At 48.3% G+C, this 20,874-nt stretch overlaps 1 protein-coding gene across 4 annotated transcripts in view; it reads right to left on the bottom strand.

The window, feature by feature from the left end:
• Positions 1 to 20,874, bottom strand: part of NRAP (nebulin related anchoring protein) — a 70,821-nt gene that overhangs the window by 8,000 nt on the left and 41,947 nt on the right. For all 4 annotated transcript variants that reach the window (XM_036106215.2, XM_036106216.2, XM_078077098.1 and 1 more), the window contains 12 exons: positions 18,879 to 18,977; positions 17,167 to 17,271; positions 16,333 to 16,440; positions 15,673 to 15,786; positions 13,762 to 13,959; positions 11,987 to 12,091; positions 10,703 to 10,801; positions 8,704 to 8,808; positions 8,250 to 8,357; positions 7,062 to 7,373; positions 1,089 to 1,193; positions 208 to 306 (listed from right to left, as the gene is read on the bottom strand). In XM_036106215.2, coding sequence (XP_035962108.2) covers positions 208 to 306; positions 1,089 to 1,193; positions 7,062 to 7,373; positions 8,250 to 8,357; positions 8,704 to 8,808; positions 10,703 to 10,801; positions 11,987 to 12,091; positions 13,762 to 13,959; positions 15,673 to 15,786; positions 16,333 to 16,440; positions 17,167 to 17,271; positions 18,879 to 18,977 — 1,557 coding nt within the window. The remainder of the gene's footprint in view (positions 1 to 207; positions 307 to 1,088; positions 1,194 to 7,061; positions 7,374 to 8,249; positions 8,358 to 8,703; positions 8,809 to 10,702; positions 10,802 to 11,986; positions 12,092 to 13,761; positions 13,960 to 15,672; positions 15,787 to 16,332; positions 16,441 to 17,166; positions 17,272 to 18,878; positions 18,978 to 20,874) is intronic.

The raw sequence follows: 20,874 nt of genomic DNA, 5'->3' as shown, positions 1-20,874 counted from the left end.
TTTAACTCACTTAATCTTATGAAATGGCTCTATCATTGCCCTCCTTTCAAATAAGGGAATGGAGGTTAGGAGAGAGCAAGTAACTGGCCCTAAATCACCCAGGTAGTACGCATCTAACCCAAGCCCGTGCTCTTAAGCACTGAGTACTGAGCAGTACTACCCACTCCTGGGCACCCGCTCCTGGGTTGGTGATGAAAACATACCCACCTCATTGCAGTGCATGTAGCTGTTCTTGGCATGAACCAGGTCTGGGGAGTCAACCACTGTGGTGAACTTGATACTATCTGGTTTCTTACGGTATTTGGTCTGTAAGAGAAAGACACAGATTCCCACGAAACAGTTGAATACCATGCATTTTTCTGAATGCAGCTTCACCCGACCTACTCAGTACCAGGTGTGCTAATGACACTACTGGAAAACAAGTCTCTCTTCTTGGTGGGTACTTCACAGGGCTCCAAGCTGCTTCTGTGATAAGGAGTATTTTACAAATATTTACTCTCCTGCACTATTCCAAGGCATATCACAATAAAGGAATTCAGTAGAGGGAAGGACTCAGCATCAATGTCCTTAGACCCTGTCCAAGTAAGTCTGGCTACTAAGAGATGGAAGAAGGCAGCACCACCCTCGAGGAGATTCTTCCCCAGGGCAGAATCTCCAGGCCACCAATATGGTGGGCAGTTCGGTAAAGGTAACCATCCCTCTGCAATGTATAATGCCATCTGAAATCAGAAAACCCCAGACAGTGGACACTCTGCATAAACTCTGTAGGTGGATGGCAAAATTCTGCCGCCAAGAAAACAGTGGGCCAGCTTAGCTCATAACTACCTGATGTACCAACTGAGAATCTTCTAGTGCATCATCTGTCTCTCATTGCCCAGTCTGGAACATGACTTTAACTCCCCAGCAAGTGAACTCATTTGGAGGGAAATCTTGTTTTGTCTTGTGATTGGGTTGCAAAAGACTAGGAAAAATGGTGGGGGTCCAGTGGCCATGGGGCCCTCTTGGGGTTTCCACCCCATAAGCAGTTTCCCTCTTCAGGAGGAAATAAATACCAGGTTGCATTTATGACAGAGTTGGGTGAGTGGTACCTCGCTGATGAGTTCTCCAGCCTTCTTTGCACTCTCCAGCTGTGGGGAGCTCAGTGTCAGCCATCCTGTCCCCTTCATGCCCATCAGGTCTGACTTGTAGCGAAACTGTGGAAAGAAGATCATTGGTTTTTACCAACAGAGTGCCAGTGACTGTCGGGTTATTTCAAGGTGCTTGATTTGTAATAGCATTTGTATTCATCTTCACCGTAACACGCCATCGTCTTCATTCGGAGAGCACTGTGCATATCATTAAGTCAAACTGTGTGAGTCTGTGCACTCCGCCAGGAATTAAATAATGGATCATGCAGAAGATCCAAGCAGGCCCCACCTGTGAATGGGCAAGGTTAGAAGCCAAGGTAATGGAGGCACACGATCGCTTAAAGAGTGGAGATCTACACCCAAGCCCAGGCATCAGCCTGGATTATTCTGTTTCCTTCTGGCAGTGAGGCGACTACCTGCCTGCCTGCCTAAATAGAACAGTTTTACCCACCTTCAGGTGATCAAAGGGCCCAGAGTTCTGGGTCAGACCTGCTGGGGCTCAGAGCAAATCGCTTCACCAAAATGTGACTCAGTTTCTCTCTGTGATAGCTGAAGTTCATGACAACCCTTCTGTTCTCATGAGAACACCTGAGAGGCCTTGGGAGCAAAGGTCACTTGATGCGTTGGATCTGGTTTTGTCTGGTGGCGGGGGGAGTGGGGTGGGAGCAAGGGGGCAGAGACCATGCCAGCAGGACTCTAAGAACCACACACACTTAGATACAACCAGCCTACAGCATGTGAGCCATTTTAACTTTTTTGTGCCTGGATTTACCTCCCCTTCCTACTGTTGGCTCAGGATTTGCTTATATCACAAAGATGGGCTGGGCCTTATGCATTTTCTTCATTTTAAGGACTCAGAAGATTAGAACTGCAGCAGCATTCCTGGGAGAAAATCCTAAGCAGTGAGTAGGACAATGGGTCTGATTAGGAGTCTCCTAAAACGTTAAATCTTATTACCATTCCACGATCTGCCCACCATTACCTAGGACGAGACAGTCACAGGAATGCTTTTCTTCCTTCTCTTTATGGAAATGAGGCATTTTTAAGGGTGGAAAAGGACTCGCTAAGGAAATCTAAAATCTGGATCTAAACGAAGTTGATAGCGTTTCTCTAATTTAGATATAAGCTCTGCTGTAACGCAAAATATCACTCCAGAAACCAGTCTTCTGGCCTTTTTAGTTTCCTTTCATTTCAGGATTCACAGCATCCCTCACAGCTGGCCTCAAAGAGGGTCCGTTTCTGATCTACTGTCTGCTGGTTAATGCCCCTGTGCAAATTCCACTCTGCCTTCCGACTGGTGAAGGGAGGCGTCACTCAGGTTCAGGAGCAGGTTTCAAAACCCCATGTCAGTAAGATTGCTTTGTATGCCGCGATCTTTCGGTCTACACCGGCAAAGCTTTTGCCTTCCACTCTGATAAAGAACAGAGAAAATTGGATAAATTTCTAAGTTAGAGAGAATAATCCTACAGGGCCTCTTCACAGCCGGGCCTTGCTCCTTTCATACGCAAGATGAAGTGGGGAGCACTCTTTCAACTTGCCTTTTGTTGAGCTGAACAGTACAATCGCAGGGAAGTCAGAAAGCAAGATGCAGGTTCCCCAAAGATCTGACTGGGCCTCAGACTCTCTTATAAATGGATTGTCTCTTGATATTTCAGCTCCCAGGCCAGGCTTGACTATTCACGCAGACCCTAAAAACAACACACCTGCCCCGGACTTCATGATGAAAGAGGGGGAGAGAGGAGGGGAGCCGAGAAGATCAGCTACCCAAAGATGGTTTTGAAGAAGGATTCTAAGATAATAAGAGACCTCTCATGCTGCCCAACTGCACCTGGCTTCCCCAGATGGCAGTCTTGCTGCTTTCCCTTGCACGGATTACAACCTGGAGGCCACCTTCAGATTCATACGTGGGGTTTCCCGGCACCCCCGTTTTGGAGCACAGGCTGCAGTTTTGGGTCCCCAATTTCCACCAGTGTCAACAACTGGACCCGGAGGAGACCAGGGGAGGAGGTATATTTGTCATATTAATGAGAATCTTTATAATCGCCCTCTTGCAGAGGGTGTGGTTTGCTTTAGACTCATCTCATGCAGGGTTCACGCCACGCTGCAAAGGCGGGGTTCCTATACCTGTCTGCAGAACAATGGTGGTGTTCAAGGGACTGTTCAGATTCTCAGAAGAGCCATGGGCAGCTGTCCTCTGGGTGTACCAGACAGACGGTCCTTAAGAGAACCCTTAGGAGCCAGAGCACCTGGGTTCCTAATCCAGCCACCGGGGGGAGCCAAAGAGCACCAAACCAGGAGTCCAGAGACCAGAGCCCAGCTTCGCCTCTGACTTGTGGTGGGGTCTAGAGCAAGTCATTTCCCCGCCAGCCTGTGACCCTGGGCAAGTTACTTAAGATCATAGGTGCTTTAAGGGCGCCTGGGTGGCTCAGTTGGTTAAGCGACTACCTTTGGCTCAGGTCATGATCCCTGAGTCCCAGGATCGAGTCCCCCAACGGGCTCCCTGCTCAGCAGGGAGTCTGCTCCTCCCTCTGACCCTACCCCTTCTTGTGCTCTCTCTCTCACTCTCACTCTCTCAAATAAATAAAATAAAATATTTTTTAAAAAAAAGATCATAGGTGCTTTAGTCGCCACATCTATAAAACTGGGAGTCATGTCAATATGTACCTAGATACTAAATGAGATAGTTTGTGCAAAATATTGAAGCAAATGCCCGGTCCAGAATAAACATTCCATACATTTTAGCTATTGTTATTGTTCTTGTTTCTGATGGGGAAATGGAGGCTCAGAGAGCTTACAGAGTCTACCCAAGGTCATGCAGCTGTAAAATGTGGGGTCAGGGCTGTCCCCTTGACAGTCCCTGCAGGTGCTTTTCAGGACTCCCCACAGCCCCTGTGCAAGATCATGGCCATTCACGGTAGAGCATTCCCTGGGCAGAGTGTTGTGTCTCAGATATGTTCCAGAGGCAAGCACAACCCATGCATGGCTTGAGCGATCACAGCCTGAGACCTTTGCCCTAGGGGTGAGCACCTCTTGGCTTCCTCCAGCCCAACCCACAGCTTTCTTTCTGGCCTGGGTAGGAGAGGGCAGGAGAAGCAGCTGCAGGCCAAGGGTGCTATTCCTCCCCCAGCCTCTGCTGAATCGAGTGAACACACATGGAGCCTTTGTTCCTTTTTCAATACAACATAACCACATGAAATTAGATTTTCAATAACGACCACAAGAAAACTGAAGCCTCAGAACCAGCCAGACATTATGGGGCGTCCTCTGTTCATAGCATCTTGGAATCCACACCCCCCAAATTAACAAACTTCAAGTCTATAAAGCAATGCATGAAGCACAATATGGTGATTTAAAAAATTAAGCAACAGTTTCTCAGCATTCAAAATATTAATACATATCCTATCCCATAAAATGTCCATTTCAGAGTGCCAACCACCATTTCTTAGAAAGTCCTCTTTTAGATTGTTCTTCCTACTTGTTTTAGTGCTAAAATATGCTTTCTTTTCAGAAAAAAAAAACTGTGATATAAATGGTAGCTTGAGGTAGTATTTAGTTTTTATTCCCTCACTTAGTAAAAAAAAAAAAATCTGATAATATATTGACACCACCATCTTATAAACATCTATCCACAAACGCTGAAATCTGAGGTCACCAATCAAATCAACCCTCTTTGCTCTTCTGTTGGATGGATGGAGGCCTAGAAAGTGAAGGGACAGCTCGAGGACACACACCCAGTATGTGACAAAGTGGGGCTTCCAAAGAACATCTTCGGGCTCCCGGCTCAGCTCCCCCTCGCCTCTCCCAGATGATCTGTGTATCTCCCTCTGAGATCTGCCCCACCCCAGAGGTTTCTTTCCCCCTTCCCCTCCCAGGAACGGCCCCCTGACAAGAGGGTCAGGCCATGAGCTATTCTTGCAGGTGGCAGGCTGGCCATCTAGCAAATGGAAGGCCTTTCCAGTGGAACAAGGGCGAGCACCTTGGTAACTACTCCTCTGTATGGGGCCCAATGAGTTCCCCCTGCTCCACACTAGACTTACTCCTGAACCCTGTGATGTTGTTCTTCCAGCAAATTGTGATGAATAGTTAGGTGATCATTAAACCACGACCACACTGACTCATAAGGAACCCCCACTTATGTGTTTATAATATTCTGCCTGTGCCATATAACTCAACCTAAGAGCAGTCGTAGCCCTCAAGACAACCAGAATCGACAGGCTCGGTGTAGAGAACAATCCAAACAGCCAACTCTTACTGGCATGTTTCTATGGACCACGCACCACGCTGGGTGCTTCATGTAGACCAGTCCTCAACTGCCAGCTGGGTGCTCCACTGGGTGCAATGCTGTCCCCCAGGTACATGTGGCCACATTTAGAGACATTTTGATGGTCGCCCCGGGGGAGGGCGGCACCATTGGCATCTCCTGGGTAGAGGCCAGGGAGGCTGCAAGGCACAGGGCGGGGCTCACAACAAAGAATTCTCCAGCCCGGACATCCAGGGCGCTGGAGTTCAGAAACCCTGATACGGATGGGAAGGGTTAATGTGACAACAGTCCCACGGGCTGTGTTCTAAAGTGAGAGTTCCTTCCTCGTGGGGCTGCTCGGAGGCCTAGAGAGACAACGTGTGCAAGACCTCGTGGCACAGCGACAGCGCACAGCACGTGCTTCATACGTGCTGACCACGCCCACGCGTGTCGTTAGCACGTTCATACGTGCTGACCACGCCCACACTGTGTCGTTAGCACGTTCATACGTGCTGACCACGCCCACGCTGTGTCGTTAGCACGTTCATACGTGCTGACCACGCCCACGCGTGTCGTTAGCACGTTCATACGTGCTGACCACGCCCACGCGTGTCGTTAGCACGTTCATAGTGCTGACCACGTCCACACTGTGTCATTAGCACGTTCATACGTGCTGATCACGCCCACACTGTCGTAGTTAGCACGTCCCGGTAGAGGAAGCTGAGGAGTGGAGGGGGATGGGACTGACTCCAGCATGTGTGGGAGGGGCTCCCCACCAACCTGCTTGGTGCCCTTGCCTGGGTGAGGACCTCTCCCTTCTGAGTCTGTGTCTACACCAGGGTTGTAGGAAGCATGACTCCACTGCCTTGAGCTCCCTTCCCAAAAGCAAGATGGGTGAGATCGTGGGTTCTGGGACCAGTGCTGCCTGGGCGTCTCCTGCGTGACCTCATCTGTAAAAGATGGGTCACCACTGTCCCCACCTCATGGCATTATAGCAGGAGGGACAGTAATGACAGTCGGTCAGCGTCAGCCATGATTGGATCTGCTGTTTTCTGGTCATGACCTTCACCCTGCTGCACAGCATCCAGCCCGCAAGCGCTCTCAGACCCCACTCCGGACCACGTCCTCCTCACTCACCCACTCAAATAAGCTGAGGCTCCTCCAGCTCAGGGACTTGGCCTTTGGATTTGCTATTCTGTTGGCTGGAGTGCTATCTCCTTCCTTCATCAACTTTGGTCTTTGCTCAAATGTCGTCTTTTCAGTGGCAACTGCCCGGACCCCACCCCCAATTTATAATTGCACATGTGCAGGTCCACACACACCTTCACACCTCCCCACTGCCATGCTTTGTCTGTCTCCACAACATGTGTCACCATCGGACATACTACATATCCTACTTCCACATTCTGTCTCCCTCCCATGTAGTGGAAGCCCCACGAGCACAGCAGTTTTTTGACTCTTGTTGACTGTGGTTTGCCCAGGGCCTGTAATGGTGCCTGGTACATAGTAGGTGCTCAAGAAACAGTTGTTAGGTGATTGATTCCAACCTAGATGACCTAACATAGAGACCCAACAAGTCTTGGTTGGGGAGGTGGGGGGGTGTCGGAAAGGCTAAGGAAGAAGCAGAGACTTACACCCAGTCTTGGTGGGAAGAGGAAGGTCAGGGGCTAGTGTGCAGCCCGAAGGCGCCCTACCTCACTCTGCAGGGCATGAGCTCTCTTGGCCCAGGACATCTTCAGGTCCTCCGGCAGAGCCGTGAACTCGTGGCACTGTGTCCTGTAGTCATGGTCGCTGGCGAGGGCCTGGGCCTTCCTGGCGTGGACCAGATGCACCATGTCCAAGGGCAGGTGGCACTGGGCGTGGCTGCTGGCCGCCCTCCGCCTGTACTGAAGCTCGCTCTGCAGCTGACCCACCTGCCAGCAGTGCTGGAGCCGGGGGTCATCGCTCACGCTCCGGGCCCCGATCAGCCTGCCTCGCTCCTTCACAAAATCATGTCTGTAGAGAAACTGCAAGGGAGGACCACCATCAGGGGCCAGCGTTCGGCCTGCTTAAATTCCACCTGCGCGTTTTCACTGCAGACCCTAGAAAAGTCACCTGTTCTTACTCGAGGGGGTGATGATTATAAGAAAAACCACAGCGAGGTTGGCCTGAGAGCGTGCTTCCTCCCTGGGGGATGAACAATTAAAACATCGCTCCATTCTTCCTATCTAATTAAAACCAGATCCTCAGAACCAAAGAAGGGGCCCCACTCCCCTTAACATGTCCTATGGCCAAAAGGAATTTATCAAAAAAGGTAAAAGAGAAACTTGTGCTTTAACCGTGCGTACTTGGCAAAACATGAAACCCAAAAGACAGGATCCATTTATTTGAAGTCCACATTTTCTGTGATTTGTTTGTGGGAAAGAGAAAGTCACCTTCATGTCCCAAAGCTATGACGCTATCAACAGAGTGGCTGAAACACAGCTAGCAAATCCTCACACCCATGTGTGAGACTACAGAGAGACAAGAGGGAGATGTGTTAGGGCTGGGTTATGATTTCTATAGCGAGTTCTCTTTCGAATTCCAGGTGAAGCTGGGCAGTGCACATGTTACCGGCGGGGGGGGGGGGGGGGGCGGATTATGGCCCAGACACTGCAATTAGAAAGAAATTGTCGTCTCTTTCCTGCTGGAGACCTTTGCCTGAATTTAGCCTCTGATTAACAGAGCCTTTCTTTCCCTCCCTCCGTCAAAGAATCTCATTTCTAACTAATATATTCTGCAGGTGACATCCTGTCTCACAGGGTGATAGATTTGCTTTAATTCAGGAAAATCAGCCGTAGACATTGTTTTACATGAAGTTAACAGAAATTAGGCAAGATGGAAGGTCATATCATTCAACTCACATCACTGGCTATATCTCCAGAGATGCGAGCAGCCTGGAAGGGGAGAGCGTCTATTGTCAGCTTGTAGCCTTGAGCACGGAGATTACGCCAAGACTCCTGGTATTTTGCCTGCAGTAGGAACACATGTAGATCTTCTTTAAAAAAAAATTACATGAATCGGCGAACAAAGGCTACCCCTTTCATTTGTAGTACAGGGTTCCAGAATCAATTTCTGATGAGCAAAAGCTCTCTCTTTTGCAAAGACAATCTCATCAGCCCATACGCTGTAGTGCGTGCTGACGCATTTGGACACCACACACTTGGGAAAAGGCATATTTACCGAGAGCATCGAAAAGACATTTTTTTTTTTTTAAGTTTCTGGGAACCCCAGAAGTGTCAGTGGGAGGTCCCATCACAGCCACAGATATACGCAGCTTTGGAGCCTGTCTGAGCCTCAGCAACAAGAAAGGCTTACGTCACTCAGATTGACTGCATTTGTTTTCGCTCGGACAAACTCGGGCAGCCCCAGGGTCACTGTGTACCGGTGCATCTCATCCTCTCCGGCTGCTTTATAGAGGCGCTGGGTAAAAGAGAAGAAAGAACAAGCAAGGAGACAACGCTGTGTGTTTCTGCAATGCGGGAGGTCCCTCGTTTGCAAGTGGGAAGTAGGTTTGCGGAAGGCCCCTCGCCGTGTCATGGGTACACCTTCTGCCTTGGGGAAGATCTTTCTCTCAATAAAGACAGTCTCTCATGAGTCAAATTGAGTGATATAAAAGGAATATGTAAGGAATTGCAAGTTGCTTTTGACGGGGCTCAGAACAGGTTACCCCAAAATATGGCACCTTGGCGTCCTGAGTCCTTTAAGCTGAAGGAATGTGAGACGCAGCAGGTGTTAGAAGAACTCTTCCTCCTCTCCTCTCCTGACGCAGGTCATAAGAGTCTCCTATGAGAGGTGCCCTCCCTACACCCAGAGGAAACGAGCATCCTTATCGCCGAAGACCAAGGGCTGCTGAGAGGAAGCTGAGGGAACAGACCTTGCTAAGTGCACCCCTGTTCTTAGCTCTATCACATCTTCCCATGACTTTCTACTCTTCATCAAACCTCGTACAAAAACGTTCATGTTTAACCATTTCTTCTGGTCTTCGTCTCCTTATGAAGGTTCCCATATCATGTAAAACTCATATTAAATAAACTCATATACTTTTGTTAATCTGTCTTTGGTGACAGATTCCCCACTGAGAACCTAAGATGGGTAAAGAAAAATGTGTTCTTTTTTTTTCCTTCCTCTACACTTTACTCAACAATAGGCCAAGGAAAGAAAGCACATTTAGGAACGTCATTAAGGTTCTTCTCATTGTAGGCTTTTCCCTTGAGGATATGGTGTAGAGACAACAAATACTAAGATCTGGGAAATTTAGGAGAAGCTCTGGTTGGTAGAAAAGAGGCTCCCAAGCCCTGTTCTGCACCCTTTACTAAAGCCCCGGCTCCTCCCATGAATGAACTCATGCCAGTGTTGCCCTGGGAGGCCTCAGCCAGTTCTGGAAACACCTGTTCTCATGATCAGAAATGGGTCTGTGGCTGGTGAGTTCTCCGAGGCCAGAGGCCACCATAAAAGGCACTGTTACCCCACAGCATCCGGCTCACACAGCAGGCAGGAAAGGCTCCAGAGGAATTTAAAATTGAGAACATCGCTACACAAGCCCTTGGGAGCTTTCTTATCCCAAGCTGCTGTGTCTTACTTTTTGACGGTGAGAGTGGAACCTCACTGTATAAATAGCCAACTCTCAACTGACTTCTAAAAGAGTCAGAAGTAGAATTTTTAAAACTAAGGACGATGCCAAATTTAATTCTCTGCCAAGCTCAATTTCTATTTCAAACTTGCAAGAGAGCCACTAAAAAGTAGAACCAAAGGGGCTGATGTCATGAGATTCCTTCCCCTCTATGCCCCTTCGTTAGAGATGATTAAATGAAGTGAGCAAACAGCAGGTGAGGGGAGGAGGCAGAAATTCCAGAAGGCTGACAAACACCATACTACATAACCACCCCTGGGTAACCACACATCCTCCCTCTACTAATCATCAGAACGACCGTATAAATGCAGTTAGCCAGTGTGCACCTAGAAGGAACAGATGAACGATGGATCAGTACTTCTCAACTTCAACACGCAGAGGAAACCTGTGAGGATCCTGCTCAATGACCTTGTGGATTCAGTGGGTCTGGGGTGGGGCCCGAGGTTTGGATACTTGTGCTGCTGGTCTGTGACTGCCCGTGGGACTAGAGACTAAACCTGATTTCCAACTAGGACTTCCTTCCTTCTGGAAAATGTTTACATTCCATATAGGACGTTCTTTTCTTTCCAGAATTCCATGTAAACACGTGTGTTTTTCCCCAGCCCCAATCCCACAAATATTCAAGCATATTTTGAACAATCTAGCAGTTTTTTAAAAGCCCATTCCAAAGCCATCCGATTTTACCTCATTGGTAATCTGGTTGCTGAGTTTTGCATGAAGGAGGCTGGGAGTGTCTGTCACAGCTGTGTACTTGAATGACTGGGGATGCTGACGGTATTTACTCTGAGGGAAGAAGACGACTTGATAAGGCATAAAACCAGAAGCAGAACAAGCTCTATAAGTGCTAGTTATAAAACCTCACTTTGCAGCTGCTAGTCCATCCCCCAGAACCCAGTCTGACACCTGCTCTTGCGGCCTCTGTGAATGTGACTATTGAAATCCACATTTTGCTCCTGACCTTTGCTCAAGGGAGACCCAGAGGTCCTCAGCTTTGGGGGTATCCCAGAAACAACTGCGCAGCTTAAAAAAATACATAATGCCTGCATCCCACCCTGGAGACCAGGATTCAGTCAACTGTCCGTGGGCCCAGGCCTCTGTGTTTTTTTAAAGTTCCAGAGAGGATTCTGAGGCACCACCAGGTTCAGAAACCACTCTCTTTTGAGATTTCACTGGAAAAGGAAAGCACAAAGTTCAATCTAAACTCCCACGGTGAGGCCAGTCCTGTTTTCTCAGAGCACCTGTTTCTCAGCGGCGTCCTGTTCGGTACTCCCCTTTTTCCCCAGCTTATCAATGTGTGAGCCCACCTGATATTTCCAGTGCCTTCCATCATGCCCTCCTGTCCTTGCATCTACAGCGAGTGGAAGTCCCAGAGCCCTTGCAGGTGTAAGTAAGTTTCCTCAGGCGTTCAAAGAGCTTAGAATCCTAGACTTCTGTATTTTTACCATGAAATTATCACCAAGCTTATAACAATCATTTCCCAGCCACCAGAGAAGCACGGTTGCTTAGATTATTCATGTCAATCCCCTAAAAACTAAATGAGAGAGGTAGGAGCACCCCCATTTGACTGATTAAGAAGTTGAGACTCAGAGAGGGCAGGTGACAGGCTGGAGGTCACACAGCAAATGAGTGCTGGCCTAGAATTTCAGTCTCCCCATCTGTTGATCTCCAAGGCCTGCCTTCTTGTCATTGTACCCTAGGAAAGCAGATCTTATGAGCCAATGAATAATTCTTATGGGTTCACAGAAGAACCGGCTTGGTATTTGCAAAGCTGTCTTAAATGGCATCCAATCTGAATGGAGAATCTAGTAAGAAGAAGGGCCCGGCAAGAGGTAATGCTGTGAGTCGCCATTGTTAAGTTGAACATCTAGCTCGCTCTAGCAGTGAGCAGCAAGCTGAGTGCTGGGGAGGTACTTCTGCCGTGGAAATAGGCTGACACCCATCACCCGTCCGTCCAGGGTCCCCGGTTACCTCACTGATGAGTTCAGACGCTTTCTTTCTCCCTTCAATCTCCAATGTGCCTGGAATGATGCAGGGAACGCCTCGCATAAAGTTCAGGTCTGACCGGTACAGATTCTGTGAGAAACAACACAAGGCATCAGAAAAGCCAAACTCACAGGACAAGGAAGCAAAGAGACGCCCGAGGACCCACGGCAGGACAACATCATAATTAGAACACAAGGCCACGCCAAGTCTCTGCAGAGAGATCATCCTCAGCGCACACACAGCGCCTCTCAGTAAATGTTCATTGGGGGAACAAAAACGTAGGTCAGGACAAAAGATTTTCTACTGTCACTTGTCTCAGGAGCTACAGAGGGATGAGAGGTGGGTTTTTATCTTAACGTGGGCTCTCAGAAAATAAACGCTGGAGCGGATTGTGGTTAGGAAGTCAGTTGTCTTGGGGCAAATGTGGAAATGATGGTTTAATAGGTCTTCTAAAACAAAACCCAGCAGCAGAGGGTAACGTTAATTAATCATGGCTTAAGAAAGAACTAATAAATGAATCCAGAATCATCTGGCACAGGCCTGTCTGAGTCTATCACGAGTAGGGGGGAGTGCGTGTACCTGAGTGATTTGGGCTGACAGTTTAAAGGGTCCCCAAATTCACGCCCCTGCTGCCACCAACATGCCCCCCTGGGCATTCTGCCTTCCAACTGCTATCACGATGAGAGGCAGGGCAGGCGAGGGCTCCACTCAGGCGACACACGGGCCCGGAGCTGAGCGTGGCAGCTCCCTCGTTCCTGCAGCTGCTCTGGGGCTCCTGACAGTTCATGTCATCCAGTAAACACTGTGCACAGGCAGCAGATTCGAACAGACGACAAACCCAGATCTGAGCACCCCTCTGCTTCCAGGCCCCGTCAGACCAGGGAACAGGCTTTGTCAGTGTTTTGCCCTCCAATCCCAGCCCGTTAGTTGCAAACCCCATCGCACGGAAACCCAGTAAGCTGGGAAAAAAGGGGAGTACCGAACAGGACACCGCTGCCTGTTAAAGGGAGACATCCAGGCTCTCTTCGGGAGTAAGGAAATCCTCAATGCTTCCCAACACTCCCGGGCCACCTGCTTCAGCAAACAGGCGGCATGAGCTCAAAATGCACGTGGGAGGCCCATCAAGGCCTCCACAACTCCTTGTAGGGACCCAGGAAGCATCTCTGGGGCCCGATGTCCTGCCCTCCTCTGGACACTCTCTTCTGCTTTAAGTGGGTCCACTCTGACCCCACCCTCTTCGAACAGAGCATGGCCTACTGCAGAAAATGGGCAGCCTGGCAATGTACAAAGCACCATAAAGAACCCCCAGTCCCACTGAGGCCAGAGGCAAAGCCACTGGCAATCTTGAACATGCAAAACTGTGAACCGAAGGCATCGTGATCAGACACTAAGTTCAAGTGTCAGCCCCACTTTCTCACTGATAGTTGTGATCTCGGGCAAGCTACGTATTTTCCTTCTTTGAGCCTCACTGTAATGTCTCCATAAAATAGGGTAAAGACTATTGACATAGGGTTCTTTTGAGGTTTAAATGAGATCATGCATGAAAACGTAATGCTTAGAAACAGTAAACGTTTCCTGCTGTTGTTAGATCTGTATAATCGTGCTGGGCAGGAACACCGGGCAGGGCTTCTGAAGAAAACCCGGGTTTAGGATTTCTCACCTCCAGAGCCCCCCACGGCACCAACAGGAGCTTGCAGGTCCCTGCCTCGTGGTCAAATCTGAGCTGACAGAGCCCCGAGAGAGAGGCCGGGTCTCCTTACCTCGCTCTGCAACTTATGAGCTTTCTTGGCGCAGCTGAGCCTCAGGTCTTCAGCCAAGGAAGTGTACTGGGGGAGCGGGTGTCTGTAGTCTTGGTCGCTGGCCAGGCTCTGAGCCTTCTTGGCATGCACCAAGGTTACCATGTCCAACGGCAGATGGAAGTGTGCCTTTGAGAGTTCAAAGCCTTTCTTGTAATTCACCTAGAGGGGCAGACAGATCAACAGCGGCTATTTCAAAGCCACCATTTGCACAGGGGCCATCAGGGAGAGCAGCGGCGATACAGTTGTCCCAGGTAAGCCGGGGAGACGTTCCTGGCGGGTCCAGTGCTCCCTTCCTGCAGGGACTGGCTTCAGAAGCAGGACTTATCTCCTGGGCCCGACACTCACCACCCCCAGCTCCTGGAGGTCATCATGATTCGGATGATGATGGCCTATGCCTCCCCAGTTGGGGATAACACAGAAGTTCAAGAGACAGACATAATGCCAGTGATGCCCTTGCTCGAGTCTTTAGCTAAATCTTCTCATTTTCCAGAGACCAGAAGCTACATGGCTAACCTATGCCCTGCCCACCAGAGTTTCTCCCCATCACCCTCTCAAGTTCAGATTTTAGACACCGGGGATTCTACTTGGGTGAGTTTATGAAGAGCTTCTTCAAAGCACCAGATGACCTCCTAAGAAATCTGGAGGCCAGCAGCAGTGGGGCCAGTTCTGAGGGATGGGTGTTCCCAAGAGCCCAACATGCATGCTGAGGGAAGAAAAGAAAGGCCCATTCCAGACCACAAACTCCACTGCAGTGCACAGAGAAGCTGTTGGAAGGTCGGCAAAGTTCAGTCCGGGCTTTCTTGGAACTCCGATGCATAATCACCACCTACTCCATCCTTCCCAAAGCTCCAGCCACCCCTCCCTAACCTCCTGCTCCCATCTCCATGAATCCTCCCCTGACACCCAGCATAAAGCCAAGGACAATTCATGTCCAACCCCACACTCAGGTCAGCACCCCAGCACAGAAGGCGGGGGGGGAATGTTAGAAATGGGGAAACTGAGGCAGAGAACAAGATGGCAGAGAACGTGTGAAGCTGTGGAAAGAGCATGAAATGGAGGGCTGGCTCCATGTCCACTTTTCTAGCTGAGCTGAGACAAGGGACTGAAGCACTCAGAGTCTAGGCTTTCTTATCAGCAAACCAGGCTGGATAAGACAATGACGTTCCTAGAGATAGTTCAACGGTCAAGTGAGATGCAGTGTGTAAAAGTGCTTAGTCCTCTGTGACACAGTGGGCACATACTAGGTTTTACCACCACCATTAGCCAACTCACATGCGTGCCAGGGGACAGTGTGTACACGCTTGTGCCAACATCCAGGGGGTCGAACTCAAGGGCTGCAAACCCAGATGGTTCCAGGGGCCAGACAAGTAGCACCAGGAGGTAAAGCAGGAAGTGGGGGAGGAGGGGGTGGCTGCATGACCAGGGGAGCATAGATTCCTTCTCAGTGGACTCTCAGCAGTCCACTTCAACTCTAGCCTTGAGGGATCCAGGCCCAGCTTCTGGCCAGAAGTCTAAAACTTTTACGTGAAAATTTCCATTTTTAAAGGTTTGCAATTAATTCGCTCTACAGACCAAACAGAGCACCTCTGCTGTGCACATCTAACCCACAGGCCCCCATTTGTGGCCACTAGTCAAATCATAGAATGCCCAACCCTGAAGGGAGCTAAGAGGCCAACTAGCTCAAACTCTCTTTTGATGAAGGAAGAAGCTGAAGCCCAGAGGAGCCAAGTGACCTAACAATGACACAGAGTCAGTCAGGACAGGACCAGTGACCACAACCAGAAGGACCAAGGACATAAGCTGGCTGGGCATCATTAGGCAGAGGGCGGGGGGGGGGGGGGGCCCAGCTCCACCGCATTTTCTCCCACTTACTTCGCTCTGCAGCGAGTTCGCATACACTGAATGTGCGAGGCTGAGATCGTCTTCCAAGCTCCGGGAGCCAAGCATCTGCCCTTTCATTTTCTCAAATGCCTCTTTGTATTTGTACTAAAGGGAAAGAGAGCGGGAGAGAGTAACAGCTCGGGGACAAGGGACACGGAATGGGAGAGGTGGGTATTGGGCGAAAATGTTTTGTTCTTTTGACAGTGACTAGGTGAGTTAAAAGAAAACGCGCGGGAGTCGTCAAAAGGCCTATTCTTTCATATGCAAGACTCCCAATGACTAAAGGGCTGGATATGAAGTGGCAGGACGCGTTAGCACTTGGGCGGCCCACGCTGGAGGAAGGTGGGTGCATTGTTAACAGTCTCTGCCCGCGGACTTGCTTTAGGAAAGCGCCTGGCGGAGGGTGCATTTCATCTGCCCGGGGTCCGGACTTACAGTCCGGCATTGGGCTTTGTACCCGGGCTCGGGGATTTTTTTTTGTTGTTGTCTGGATTGTTCTTTCTCGCTGGTCGTTATCCGATTGCCCTAACACAGTCATTTGGGAAAGCAGAGGATAGTATCCACAGGCAAAAGAAGGCAGGGGTGAGGGGCAAAAGGAGTAAAAATTGGTTAGTATTAAACATTGACACAGTAATGGAGGTGGATGCTCACATCACTTATGATTTCACCGGAAGCCTTTGCCACCTGGAACGGAATGGCATCCAATCTCAGCTTATAGCCCCCGTCCCGAAGTTTGCTCCAGGATTCCTTATAACGTGTCTGTTGAGAAGATGTGAACAAATAAAGACCTTCATGTGATCTGGTGGTTCTGAAATTCTCATTACCCAAATGGGGATCTGCTTTGTTGTTGGGTTTTCTCCCACCCCGCCCCCACCCCCACCCAGGTGGAGTTTGATATCACCATGTCTTAGCAAACACCAAGAGTTGGATCCTGCCTCGTGTCCACCCATGGGAGGGAGAGCCTCTTGGGGGGTACTCTTTGGAGTCAGACAGACCCAGATTTCTCTGAACAGCAAGCTGAGTAGAAGCAGCAGGTAGAAGGCTGAGTGTGCAGAGTTCTTTATGTAACATTCACAAAACTCAACTGTCTCTGTCAAAGAACAGGAAATGCCAGGGGGGTGGTTGCTGATCAAGTTCACAGGAGGGAAGCGCCTCTCCTTGGCATAGCCGCTGGATACACTTGCCTATATTCTGATGCTCCCGTATTTCAGTCCCTTGGTACAAATGCCCTTTGTACTAAGGCAGTTTTCCCAGTCTCCTTCTTGTAAATGAGCTTGACTCTTCTGCAGGACGGCCTACCTATTCTGCAGAGCTCCGTGCCAATGAATATGTGGGGACCCTTGTTCAAAACTATGACAAATTTCAAGATGGTGACAGCAGAGCATTAAACTAGGCTCCGGGCCCCTCTGAGCCCAGGCTGTTGTGCACCATCCAGGTCGCCTGATCTCCTGTAATTAAAACCAGTGCCCCCTCCATCAGCCTCACCTCACTGATATTCATGGCATTCAGCTTGGCAAGCAGGACTTCAGGGAGGTCGGCTGTCTGAGTGTAATGATGCTTTATGTTTTCTCCTTGTTCCCTGTATAACCTCTGTGGACGAAGAGAGGTTTTGTATTAGATCCAGGAGGCTCCTCCATGCAGCCATCAGCCAAGTCGCACTCCCGGGGACAAAGGTGGGGCGGCTGCCCCCTCCCCGTAGAGACAGGATGCTGGGTACCTCTACCGAGATCTCACAGCCAGCACGGTGACGCGGACCTCATCCCCTCCTGAGCCCTCCAGCTCAGAACATGGCAGGCTGAAACTTGCCTCTCAGTGAACACTCTCCACTTGTAGCATCTGCTGACACAGGTCAGCAGAACATGAGATCTAGTTAACCCTTAGTAATTTTGTTATTCCCTATAAACCATGAGAGGGCATCAAAATTCAGAAGCATGAGAGATGGCTCTTCTCCAGGTGAGGTTTGCCCTGGACCGACTTCGATCCCTGTTCCCTTCCCCCATTTCAAGGATTCTTGTGCTAATAAATGTCTACTCGGTGGGTCTGGGGTGCTATTCACCCGGAACTCTGATTTGAGCTCATGACATCCTCGTAGTGACAACACATGAAGTTGGCATCAGCCACCAGAGAAAGTTTCTAAACCAGGCTTTTCCATCCTAAATCTTATTAGTGCGTCCAAGTTTCTCCGTATCACAGCAGTGCCCCCTAGAGTTGGTTAGGGTAAGGAAGAAGCAGGTGTTGTTTTCCTTCATACAAAAGTTCTTGTTTGACCATCTGTGTTTCTCAGAATTCAGTGCGCTTCTGATGGGCTGCTCGTCAAGAAATTATAAATTCCTAAACCCGTAAGTGTGTAAATAATCTCATAACATATTCTGACAGACACTCAGGACATTTCCAAGTGCCTGTTGAATAAGGCACCCCCAGAATAATTTATTCAATTGGGAAGCAAGAGAGATAATCTTGAAACTCCTCTCCCATCAAGATTTGTGAATTTTCCTTGTGGCAAGTTGAATGGTTTGAAGATATTTATAAGGCATGTCTGCCCTGCACAAAGATCTGTGGGCCTCTCTCAGTAGAATCAGCCAAAAGTGGTTAATCCTAGTCCTAAAGTGAGTTTTTATAGGATCTCATGGTTTAATTTAGTCTCCAACGAACGCTGTGCCGTGAGGGCAAAAGGCCAGATCTCAGTTTCACATTATAAAGGGAATATGGGAAATGACTTCAAAGTTAGTCTTATGTACACAAGACCCAAATCATTTTCAAAGTCTTTAGGGGAATTCAGAGAGCAAGAATTTCTGCCCCTGGGTCCCAAGGCACCGTAGCAGGGCTGAGTCTGCCAATTACCAAGAATTTTGGCCCCAAAAATTCCAGTTCTGAAAACAACACTTCAAAACAAAAAGGACAGGGGAAAAGTCCCCACCACAGACAAATCTTGAAGACACGCAAATGGGAAGAAAGGAGAGCATGGGGGCAGTGGGGTGGTGGAGCCCCACTTGGCATCCAAAGAGCAGTAACACCCCATTTGCATCCTAATGAGGAAGCCCCCCCCCCCCCCGCTAAGGTGTGCCTCTGCAAAGGACAAGAAGTTCCTTCATCCTTAGAAAAACAGAAGGAGCAAGGCAAGAACCCCTCAGCTTCAATCGCAGTGTTGAAAGAAGAGCCCACTCTTAGAGTCATAATGTATATATATTATCACTTACATCCACTGCTTGGGTATAACTAATTCTGGCCTGGACCATCTCCGGAGTGTCTTTAATACTGGTAAACTTCAAAGCATCTGGATGCTGACGGTACTTCTTCTGTTGAGCAGAAAAAGATCAAAGCTGTGAATTTTGTGCTGCTCTTTCATGCCATTTGAAAGGGAAAATCATAGGTTGCTTGAGATTAGAGTGAATTTGTGAACATAATTATTATTCGGCTTCCTCCATCTTTATATCCTAGGTGCCTTCAGGTTAATATTTGTTTCAATTTAAGAATAACCTCATGTCAATTAACATTAAAGTATTTCTACCTGGTGCAAAGAAAACATCGCAAAATTAGGTTATACCAGTAAAATACTGTGGGATGCACACTTAGGGAAGGATTCTTTTTATAGGCTTCAAATACTGTGTCACGGTTGTTTACATATCTTAGTTTGGGTCTTCCAAGCAAGAAGGAAGTCACATTTATCAATTGAAACTTCCCGTTTCCTTCCCCAAAAGGACTTGGCAGAGATTATCACAGTCAAAACCCTTGCATTTAACAGCCAGTGATAGAACAATTCAATCCTTTAGAACCCAGATCAGTTAACACAAGCAAGAATTCTTTAAAATGTTACAATAACAAAAAGAAGGGTGCTATTATTGAAAGGAGCCATCATACATTTTGAAAGGCACAGGAAAAAAAAAAAAAAGAATTACAAAGAATTCAAATGCTGGCAAAGACTTAGATACCCAACTCTGGTTCTAAAAGTCACGCTTAAATTAATTCCTGTTTTGTTTTTCTTTTTAATCCAGATATATTTCCAGGAGACTAGAACAATTGCTATATTAATGGAATTACGAAGCATATCTTTCCTCAAATCGAATAAACATTTCCTCATTTAGCAGGTTCAATTTTTATATCCTGGGTTGTTTAAAGAAGATACAATTCAACATCCAGCCATCTCTGTTCTGTCACCTGTTTTTGTAAATAAAGTTTTATTGGAACACAGCCACGCTCATTCATTTATGTGGCAGAGTTGAGGAGCTGCAACAGAAACCATGTGGCCCACAAAGCTGAAAATATTTACTATCTTGTCCTTGACAAAAAAAGGTCTGCTTTAAGTGACAGGCATTTGTGCCTTTGTGGCTCTTTCAACAGTGCATGGCATTCTGTCTGAAAATTAAGAGGTTAGCCAATTTGACACTAAACTGGAAATGTGCCAAACTGAAATGAGATGATTGGGGAAAGTTGCTGAAGGATTTTCTTGCCCTACTGAAGTTGAGAACTGGTGTGAAGCATAGAAGATAAGCACATTTGTTGGGTAGGTTTGCAAAATGAGGTGGAAAATTAAGCCCACCGTGGGATAAATAGTTCCAGAAAGATCCCTTGGATGCCAGACTTAGATGCATGAAGGAATCATCTTGAAGTCTAAATTGTGTGTATAATTCATTTTTCACATCCTTTTATGAGTGGGCCCAATGAGAGTTTAGGATCATGAGTCCTCAAACCTACATGTTTGCTCCTGCAAGCTTCTCAAAACCATCCTTTTAAAAGGGCCTTTCCTCAATCAGACTGAACTACTTAGGGTAGTACAGTAGCCACAGAACCCCCAGGGTCTTCCGAGCTTTGCGTGTTGACTAAGATTCCAAAAAATTAGGCCACTCAGACTGATCCCGCTTTTGGAACCAGCTCTGTGACATGTCAGGTTAACTAAAATAACCTCCCTTGGGAAAATATCAATGCTGGGCAGGTGTGTTTGAAAAACCAACTTAAGGGTCTTTCTGTTTTACCTACACATTTAGTAAGAAAGTCTTCTCAAAACAAGGTGCCAGGAGACTTATAACTAAGGCTATAGTCTTCTGGGGTTATGGCCATTGTGGTCTCCTCCCCGCCCAGAAGTCTAGAAAGACCAGGTTACTCTGAAGGCAACTAAAAAAATTCTCACTTTCCTTCTGAGCAAACAGACATGAACAGAGGGGGATTTGGGCTGTTGGAGGATGTGCAGCCTCCATG

Source organism: Halichoerus grypus, chromosome 7, assembly GCF_964656455.1.
Source record: "Halichoerus grypus chromosome 7, mHalGry1.hap1.1, whole genome shotgun sequence".
Classification (NCBI taxonomy): Eukaryota; Metazoa; Chordata; class Mammalia; order Carnivora; family Phocidae; genus Halichoerus; species Halichoerus grypus.
Note: the sequence above shows the minus strand (reverse complement) of the source record. Positions and strands in the feature narration are given on the sequence as shown.